General features: G+C 29.8%; 1 protein-coding gene across 1 annotated transcript; it reads left to right on the forward strand.

Moving 5' to 3' along the window:
* The first annotated feature begins 6305 nt into the window (after positions 1–6305).
* On the forward strand, positions 6306–10415 carry LOC105161858 (cytokinin dehydrogenase 4-like). Its single transcript, XM_011079691.3, has 5 exons — positions 6306–7022; positions 8465–8592; positions 8713–8970; positions 9071–9327; positions 9992–10415. The coding sequence occupies exons 1-5, from the start codon at positions 6455–6457 to the stop codon at positions 10278–10280; spliced, it is 1500 nt and encodes a 499-aa protein (XP_011077993.1). The 5' UTR covers positions 6306–6454; the 3' UTR covers positions 10281–10415.
* The last annotated feature ends 946 nt before the right edge of the window (positions 10416–11361 follow it).

Here is an 11361-nt window from a genome sequence, read left to right on the forward strand (position 1 = left end):
GAACTTTTTTTTAAAAAAAATATAGTATCGATTTTGCTAGCTTGACTGTGGTGGACAATATCGATTTATCATGGTTTATAAGACGTGGTCATTTGCAATGTAGAGAATAATTTTTTTTTTTTGTAATGATTAAGGATACATTATATTCACACCCCGTGTGATTAAATTTAAATACAAAAATACCCCTATTTTTACAAAATTACAGGCACACTCTCATGACGAGCGTCTTTACAAATTTTTGCCCACTATATATATGGTGTACTTGTTATACAATTACAATCTCAAGGGATGTAATTGTAATTCCGCACAAGGTAGAAAGTGATTATTTATTTAGACTCAACCTCATAAAATTTCAATATAATTTACCATGATACTAAAATAAGATGTTCTTTGAATATATATCAGAATAAGGTTAAAGAAAATATTATTTATTTGAATTTTGATGTGGTTGAGGTTTTTTTGCTAAAGAATAAATCGGGATTTTACCACGAAGGAATTTCACACCAAGTGAAATGCAATTTCCGCCAAATGTTTAATTTTCAAGATAATGGAGTCTTGTCAATGAATAGTAGCTTGGATTAAAAAATTAGTATTTTGGTATTTATAGTAGTAGGGGAAATTATATGGTGTGGTGGGTTGCATTTACTTAAGGTGTGCCTCATACCTATAAAATTACATTTTTACCCTTAGAAATTAATATTTTTTACTAATATACATCAAATTTCATCACTGCCCATTTATAAAAAGAAATGTTTCATATACCTACAGAGTTTGAAAGTGAAGAGGATAATAAAAGTCACAACTAGATTCGTCATGTTTTGATCATTTATATCTAGCCCTGATCCATTAATTTTCTCCGACAATTTGCCTTATAAATTATGAGTTCGAGTTTTATTAAAATGTGAACATTTAATTGACCTTAGGAGGTTTTATGCAAATATTTATGTTTTTTCACGAATGCTTATTTTTAAAAAAAAATGATATAGAAGTTTTTGGATTATTTGTGAATAAAATTACCTTTCTTAGTAGAGGGTAGATTTTATCCATTATGAGGAGCAGTTATTTCGAAATATGTATAGAAAAGTAATCAATGCATGCAAAAAAGTTCAACGTATTTACATAGTCACTAGGATTAAAAATATTATTAGCTATATTGTTAATAGTTATGGATTAAAAATCATAATAAATAATTTTTATTAACTATAATTAAATAAAATTGATGCAAAAACATAAATTTTTCATCAAAAAAAGGTTATTTGTCACGGCTAAGAGCCATGGTAGAAATATATGTCATGTTTTTTAACCATGACAAATATTTTAGCCACTTTTGTAGATACCGTTGCATAACCGTGGTTAATAACTATTTGTTACGATTACTTTTTTTAACCATGATTAAATGTTGCATTTATTGTAGTGAGTCTTAATCTATTATAAATACCTTCTTACAAATTTATAACTTTTACTTTAAGTATAAGCAAAAATTATATTTCCGAACACTGTTCAAACACCCCTTTTAATTTAAATTGTGAATTTATTTACTAATTGATTGTCATATATATATATATATATATTCACATATATATATATATATAATGGCAAAAACAGTAAATAATTGCTTTTATTTTCAAATTTCAATGTGTTAACAATTTTCTTGTCATCTAATATTAATACACACAAACAATTATAACATATTGGTGCATGGAATATGAATTAATTAGGGGCATAATGTCCCAATCTTTAGAACAATGATTTCTTGTCTGAGTGGTAAGATTGATATCTCATAATTAAGTAGGTCGTGAATTTTAATTCTGCGGATATTAATATTTAGTATATTTCAAATAGTAGTATATTATTTTTTTGTTTGTTTTAAGTTGTTGATTGATTTAGAAATATTAATGCATAACATATTAAATATTACAATAGTATGCTGATTGATTGAAAAATATCGATTTTGTTTGTTTTTTAAAAAAAAAAAAAATCCCAATCTTCGGATTAAGTGGAAATTAGATGGGTCTGAGCCGGGCCATGGTTTCTTATTTTTCCAATTTCAGCCTTCAAAATTTTAATTTTTGTAAAAGTCTATAAATTAACATATTGTTAACACTGAAATTTAATTTTATTTCATATTATGGTGGGTGGGTCAGAATATATCTGTAATTATCTTATACAAACAATAAATAAGAAGATATAAAAATTAATAGTGAAATTTATTAATTTTCGGGAAATGGATAAATTTGTTATTAAGAGACCACTAAACTTATAAGATACGCATCTTGCTAAGATTGATCCTGATGATATCTCTTCCTGTAATATTATTTTATTAAAAGACTAACTCGAAACATACATTTTCAATATATTAATTAGGTGAAAGTTTTGAGTTCCTGTCAAGATTGTTAAATGATTTTTCCATTCATATATCGTCTTATTGAACTGACATTGACATTATCTGCAGCAACAATATATGTAAAAAGAGGTTTTTCAGCAATGTATTCCGTCAAAATCGAATTGCGAAATAAGATAGGTGTTGAATAAGTGAATGAGTTGATAATTTGAGAACAAAAATTCATTCCTTACATAACCCAAAATCCAACAAAATCTTTGGATGAATTTCAAATTTTGGAGTGATGATGGTATCATAAGAAGATTTGATGATATGTACCAAATCTTGAAATTTTTGTCATTTCTATAGATTCAATGCAACCCAATGTATTGGATTTGATATTTCATTTTCTCTAATAATTCTTAATTTGATGAAAACTTCTGAATTTGGTCAAAAGCAATGAGAATCCAAAGTGTTAATTGCCCGCAAGCAAAAAATGTGCAATTTCTAGAAATTTTAGTAGATGAAGACTCTTTTACAACGATTTGGTACTGTCGCATGATCACATCCATGCATCTTGACCCGTATAATTTAGTAAATTATATTTAATACTCTTGACGTTTGTTTCTATCTAATAAATAAATGTCTCTGTTAGTCAAATTCATAAAATTTGCTGATATTAACAAAAAAGTTTAACGAAATTCCATACTTACCCCACATTTACTTATTAACAGTTGCAAGTTAATAAATAGTTTTGATAAGACTATCTTTATACATATTCTCACGAGCTAATGCGTGCGAGAAAGTATTTTTTCACTTTGATAGGAGTAATTTGGTTTAGTAGTAAGTTAATTAATCGGGGGTAAATATGAACTTTTGTTTATTTCTTTTCTTAATATGAACAAATTTTGTGAATTTTAATTAAGAAAGAATTTATTTGTTGGACAGAAACATACGTCGGAAATATTAAATGTAATTTTTAAAATTATATAAATGTACTTATAATTATATTAAATTTCAAATGAAAATGATGTAATTATGAGATAGTGAGTGTGAAGGTAATTGTTATATTTGGGACAACATGGGCCTAATCCTATTTCAAACTTAGACTGATCATTCAAAATTCCTATTTTTTGCACAAACAATATCTGAACAATCAAGAAGAAGATCTGTCATGATGTACATTGTTTCTCATAAATTTCAATCAAATCTTTGACCCTTTCATATGTCCGAAATTCATCAAAGTGAATGATAATTCTGAGTTGACAAAGTGAAGACAATATTTCCTTTTAGAAAAATAAGTTTTCAAATTACGAAAGTGTTTACGTCTAATTACATCAAAATTTAAGGAAAAAAATTATAACTACTATATATGTATGCAGTCTTACTATAAAATAATCTACGAAAAATGAAATACTTACAAAATCCGCTAAATTAGAAAAACAAAGAGTAAAAAGTCGTACTAATCTATATTATCATAAAAAAAAAAAAATTATTAATCGTATCAATTTTTTATTGACCTATTTTATCCTTACATTCATTTTATTCTTTAAAAAATAAATGCTCATAATAGTAATTTTAATATTTTATAATTATTTTAAAATTATAATTTTTTTCTCTCAACCCACTACTCTATTTTTCTCTCATGTTTTTCATATTTTTTGCTCTCACAAACTTATATAATATTAAATTCTATTACAGTAAATTTTTTGTCTCATATTTTTAATAAACCCACAATTATAATTTTAATATTTTTTCTTTTTCATCACCTCATCAAGTTTTGTGTTGTTCTATAATTTTTTTTTTCTTCATCTCAAACTATAATTTTCGTATGTTCGCAGAAACCGCGTACAACAACAATTAGTATTTTAAAAAAGAAGAATTTAATCGAATATCCCAATTCAACAATACTTTAATATGACTAACAACGATAAATAAATTATAATATCTCACGTAAAGTGGGACGCACACCCCGCATGTCCAGTAAAGCTTGAATTTATGACCTCGGACTTGTTCATAAAAACTCAACTTTAACCTTAACCGTTAGGCTAAGACATCCTTAGTATGCATGCAATTTACAATTAGTTCACATTTTTTGACTTGTATATTATCTATTTTGTCCTTATTTACTAACAACAAAAACTAAATTAATACGTCGCACTTAATTTTATGGCCGTGTATGGTAGCAATTTTGACTAAACATGGCAGCATTTATTATATGCTTAATTATGATCAAACTCATCCCACTAAATTTCAAAAGTAATAAAAACACAGTTGAATTTAGTAATTTGTTTCAATATGAACATAAACATTAGGGATAATTACATTCTCGTTATCTGAGGTTTGGTGTAATTATTACACATAAACCTCATGTGGTTTGGATAATTATATCTAACACCCTTGAGATTTACTTTCGTATTATAAATAAATTTCTCCGTTACTCAAATTTCACTAAATTTCCTGATATAACAAAAAAATTGAATGAAAATTGATATTTATTTTCGATTGACTTATTACTGAATTATTGCACATCAAATAATTTTTCAATAAGTACTCCATAGCTAACTTTTTCAATGCACGACGTGCATGAATATTGTATGACAATTCGAAAAGAACTTTCGCCTGCGAATTAATCATCGGAAAAATTATAATTTTAATCCTAGAATTTAGAGGTGGTATTTTCGGTTCTGTATAAATTATTATTCGCAATTTAGTTATGTAACTTTATAATTTTGGTAATTTTGATTTCTTTTTCTAATCAATTTGACCAGAACATTATATACGACTAGTACATGACCCATTTAAATTATAATTTTTATCCTATGAATCAATTCATATAGGACAAAAAATTACCAACTCTTCTAAGTTACATGACTAAAAAGCCAACGCGCTACAAATTATAAGACTAAATAGATATCTAATTGAATCATACGCAATTTACATGCAGTTTTCGGGACCAAATTGGTCAAAAAAAGGATGATATGGCCAAAATTTTAAAGTTATACAACCAATAAAGAGAGCTTATAAAGATAATAAGACAAGGAAACTAGAATAAATTAGATAAAATCCCATACATAAATGCTGAGCGAGCTCTATATATCACCTTTCTTATACTTGGAGGTCTGGATTATTAAGATTATCCACAATTTATTTTTCTATTCAAATAATAAAATTATTTCTCAACGCCCCATCCCTCGAAAAAAAAATAATTCCTATTATATGGCTAGTGATGATTTGTTACAAAATTGTCTGAAAAATTACATATTTCAGACAGATTTAATTTATTACTTTAGGAAAACATATAACGTCAACTTTAATAATTCATGTTATCTCTTACTTCATATATACTTTTAACATATTACATCAAACATCTTTATTACATTTTTATCCCATATACATTAATTAATTCAAAAGGTATTTTCATATATCTCAAGTAATAGTTTTATTTAATTTTGAAATCTGATGAGATGTAAGCAATTATTTCTCCTCACTTATTCTATGTATTATTATAAAGTCAAAATAATATCATTTATACACTCTGCATCATATGTCAAATTAGCTCTCTTGCTTTCTACCCAGAACTTCACTCTCCAGTTCGAATTGAATTTTCATTACCAAATCTTATGGCATCTTTTACTCTATTTAACAGGATGAACAACAATTGACTCCATGTGATATTGTAAATGAGCAAATTATTCATTTATGAAAAAAAAATAAAAGTAATTTATCTCCATGTCTAAGGAAGTAAAGTGTTTTATTTAAAAAATATAGGGAGGTAAATTGATGTGTTTTAGAAAACACAGGGAGCTAAATTGCGCTATTTTTTCCATATAGGGGAAATTGTTCATTTGCAATATCATAGGGAGATTGCTCACATTTTCCCCTCATTTAATATATACATTCTACATGTAACAAAATGACAATATCATATAAAAAAAAATTTATACGTGTGATGTATATATATATAAATGGTCGAGGAGAAGATGCAACAAGATTTATAATAAAAGATCTGATCCGTCTCCAACCATGCAAATCCCTTGATATATATATATAAGAAAACCCTCTCCTAACCATCACCATACCACATCAATCTTTCTAACACATAACTACTCAATCTCTACACCTTCTTCTAAAATGCCAAACATTCTCATCCTCTCATCCATTCTTTCGTTGCTCATCACAGCCTATCCAAATGCACTTCCCACTGATATCACGAACGGCATCCGGACCGATCCGGATGCCATTAGAGCAGCCTCTAATGACTATGGAAACCTTGTTCATCAAGTCCCTTCTGCAGTTCTCTATCCTTCATCCATTAACGATATTGTTGAGCTTATTAAGGCGTCGTGTTGTAACTATTCCACCCCGTTCACCATTGCTGCAAGAGGGCGCGGGCATTCCGTGAGAGGGCAGGCCATGGCGGGCGGAGGGGTGGTGGTGGAGATGGCTGCTTTGAGCAGAAATGGTGGTGGGATTAGGGTTTCTTGGAGCCGCTCATTAGGGTATTATGCAGATGTTGGAGGGGAGGAGATGTGGGCCGATGTTCTGCGGGTGGGGCTTGAACACGGTCTGGCCCCCGTTTCGTGGACTGATTACTTGTACTTGACTGTCGGCGGAACGCTCTCTAATGCCGGAATCAGTGGGCAGTCGTTCCGACATGGTCCTCAGATCAGCAACGTTCTGGAACTTGATGTTGTTACTGGTAAATATATATATATTTTAATTTTTCTTTCTCATCATCACTCCCCATATATGTTGATGAATTTGGATATAAATGCTAGCTACACCTAATTCATTCAAGAATCTCATGTGTGAATTGTGATACCTCATTAATTATAATAATATGGATTAGAGATTGATAGAAACTATCTTAATTGGGTTAGGGTGAAAAGTGGGTCTATAAGAAAAGTAAAAGTAAAAAATAGATGCATAAGAAAATGTTGTATTTGATTAGGGATAATAGAATTGGATTGGGAAAGTAAAACTGGATTCAATTTCGTTTTCATCCAAAATTGAATGAAAAAGTGAAAGTAGAAACCTAAAAACACAAAAAAAATATATTTTTTATTTTTATTTACTCTATTACTCGTATATGATTTTTCTCCATTCTTTTTTCTTTCACTGATAATACTTTTATATAATTTTTGAGAAAATATAACCAAATCGATAGAAAAATTACTGCATGCATAGTAATTATTTATTTAAATTGAATACTTTAGAATAAATGCATAATACTCATTTTGATGAATATTTTTATTAATAAAAATAGTTTTGTACTTGTTTAACGAATATTTTCACTAATAAGATTTTTAAATTTTTTATATACTAAAATTATTTTAGTATAACATTAATTTATTTATTTTATAATATAAAATAAAGAGAAATGGTTAATTAATAAAAATTTATAAAAAATTATCACTCAATCTATTTTTTTCCTACAAAATATTTTGAGATTTACCCCTCATTCAACTATACCAAACCGAAGGAAAACTATTATTATTTTTCCTTTACTTGTCGTTTCACTTCTTCTTCTCCTTTCACTTTCCTTTTTTTCTTATTTAAACCAACAAACCTCGGAGTGTTTTACACAATATTGTATAAGTATTGGCTAAAGACTTCATGTCTGTCAATTCTGTAACACTTTATCAATGCATATATATTCGCTGCATATATATACGTAGTTTTGGGCAAGTTTGTGCAATAATCAAATATTTCAGATGCACGCAATGATCTGAAAGCAATGAACTCGTGGGCTCGGGGGGGGGGGGGTGACATTTGACTATATATACTAGATTGTTTGTGAAGTACCAAGTCTAGTGATCTTTTCCTTTTCCCGGACAAGGGAAACTTTAGCATTGGGCCATGATTTACTCCATGTTTGATGATACAATCACCACACAAACATAAATACCTGCAACATACTCATGAAAAATTTCTAACCTAAATTGAATTTGATCGAACTTAAGTCAATTATATAGTAAGTGCAATACACGTATTTATAATTGATATGCAATTCAAAAAAACTGACTAATCATATGTGATTAGTTTAGTTCGATCAAACTTGATTACGATAAGAGTTTTTCTGTACCCATAGATGCATGCAAATAGCCAGCTTATGGATTTTGTCTTATGTTTGATGTACAGGTAAAGGGGAGTTGATTACTTGCTCAAGAAACATGAACTCCGAACTGTTCTTCGGAGCACTAGGAGGTCTGGGACAGTTTGGCATCATCACAAGAGCAAGAATTGTCCTAGACAAAGCACCAGCAAGAGTAAGTTAACTGAATATATGCCACTACTATCAACCCAACTTGGAACAACCTTACATATGTTATATATTATGCTGTAATAACTATGACTTCTCTTTCATGTTAAAAAAAAACTGTCCTTAGGCAAGATGGGCTAGGTTGATTTACAGTAATTTCTCGGAGTTCACAAGAGACCAAGAGCGTCTCATCTTGACCAACGCCTCAAACTACGTCGAGGGTTTCCTAATCACAAATGAAAGAACTACGAAACAATGGCGATCTTCCTTCTCTTCACCTTCTCATCAGTCTGACGTTGCTTCATTGTGGAAGAAGCATCGCCTCCTCTACTCCATAGAACTCGTCAAGTACTACGACAATCTAACTGCTAGTACCATTGACAAGGTACAACTTGTAAATGCACATTTATATAACACACACACACACACATTGTTAAGATTGAGTTTCGTGTTTATACTTTCCTCTTTGGTTGGCTTATTGTCAGGAGTTTGGTGTGATTCTTGAAGAGTTGAACTTCATTCCAGGGTTCATTTTCAGGAGAGATGTCCCTCTTGTTGATTTCTTGAACCGAGCTGGAAATTTGGATGATGGGAGAGAAGAATTGGAGGCTCATCCATGGCTCAATCTCTTCATACCAAAGTCTCGCATCCACGACTTCTATGATGGTGTTCTTGAAAACATGATTCCCAAACTTAGAAAGACTCCTGGACTATTCATCTTCTACCCACTTAACACAAAAAAGTATTTTCTTCTACATCTCATTTTTCTCTCAAATTTATTTCATGCAATCCAAACTTCTCATATTGTTAAATGTATAAATATATTAAGAAAAAAGTTTCTAAGGAAAATATATTTTATGATATTTTGGAGAAATTTTTGTTGTCCTTTTCCTCTCAGAGGGGTATGAAAAGCAAGAGTTGAGCCTGAGACAGGAATTATTTGTTCAAATTTCTTGAGCTTTGGGTAAATTACAGTGGATACACCTCATATTTGTCATATTACAAGTATCTTTTCGTTGTTTGAAATATTACCTTTTTGGGATTAACGATTTATTCCCTCATGAAAGCCCATTATAAGTAGTATCTATTAGACAACCGTTAATTTCAAAAGAATATTCAAGTAGTATCTATTGTAATTTACTCTTATTTTTTTCCTATACTCCTCAAAACTCTTGAATTTAAACAATATGTTAAACTAGTGTTGATTGCATCTTACTCCCTGCAGAAACACCTAACAGATATCGAACTTCCCTGAACAAAGAGAAACAAATCACGTCCCACATCGCATCAGAAGAGTTGTTTTTTTTTTCTTTTAGAGAAGGTTTTTGTCTATTAGTATTTTGACATGGGACCTGCTGCAATATATAATTATGTTAAACTAACTACATCATTAACTAATCCTACAGATGGGACAGTCGCATGTCTGCTGTTACACCAGATGAGGACGTGTTCTACAATCTGGGATTGCTCCATTCGGGTCGGCCCAATGAGTCGGATGTTTTTGAGCTGTTCAACAATCAGGTGCTGGGATTCTGCGAGAAGGCTGGAATCAAAGTGAAGCAGTATCTTCCCTACCACAAATCCAGAGAGGATTGGATAAAGCATTTTGGTTCCAAGTGGAGCATTTTTCAACAAAGGAAAATGGAGTTCGACCCCAAAATGATATTATCACCAGGACAGAGGATTTTCAATTAGATCTGTGGCTGTCTAATAACTCATATTTATATTTATATGGTACAAAATGCATAAAACCCCTATATTTTAAAAAATTTGTAAAATAAATTCTCTTGTTATGAAAATTGGCTACAAGCCCCCCTGTGTTTTGTAAAACTCAGCTCAATCGCCCCCCTCTTCGTTAAATCCAATCAACGGTATTAATTTTCTAAAAAATAACCGTAATACCCTTACTTATTATATATTATTTCTTATATTAATGACCGTTGGATCTTTTTGGATCAAATACTGATCGTTAGATCTAATCAATTAATCTCAATTGTTGATTTTAAAAAATAAAAAGTCTAGATTCAACAAATTACTTATTTTATATATAAATAATTTAAAATTTTAAAAATATATTATTATTATATATTTAAAAAAAAAAACTAACTACCCACCCTACCCCCATAAGCCCCCCCAACCCCCACCCCCACACCCTCGGCTTCCCCCCAATTCTCGTCGTCGACGACTAATATTTATTAAAATCGTCGTATCTCTATAAATTTTTTACCAAATTGAGTGAGGCCGATCTCGTTAGAATCGTCTTGAAGAGCCGAATCTAATGGTGGTGGTTTGAGACTGAAATTCGACCGAACAGAGACGAATCGACAGCAAATACGTTCGGAGGTCATGACTTGAGTCCACTCTCTATGATTGACAAAAACTCAAATTGAAGGTATGGAAATGTTCGTCTTAAAGAGAGGATTCGAATGGTGCCATTGCCCGTCGAAAATTCGTCCGAACAGCACCAAAAACTTAGAATATTTTAAATAATTATAATAATTAAATATTTTGGCTAATTAATAATAATTATTGTAATTAAATATATATTTTAATTAATTAAAAATAATAGTTAGATTTAATAATTAACAATTATAAAATTACTTGAATTAAATATAATTTAATTTAATATTTAAATTTAAATTTAAATGATAAAATTTAATTTATTTTTTAAGGTAAGAAATGACAAAAGTAACATACAAAACAAACCCAAATGCCCTTTATATGTTATATAGACCCATAGAGGGGTATTTTAGTCCAAAGTGTCATTAAATATGAA

This window comes from Sesamum indicum, linkage group LG5 (genome assembly GCF_026168435.1).
Source record: "Sesamum indicum cultivar Baizhima isolate 11 linkage group LG5, ASM2616843v1, whole genome shotgun sequence".
Classification (NCBI taxonomy): domain Eukaryota; kingdom Viridiplantae; phylum Streptophyta; class Magnoliopsida; order Lamiales; family Pedaliaceae; genus Sesamum; species Sesamum indicum.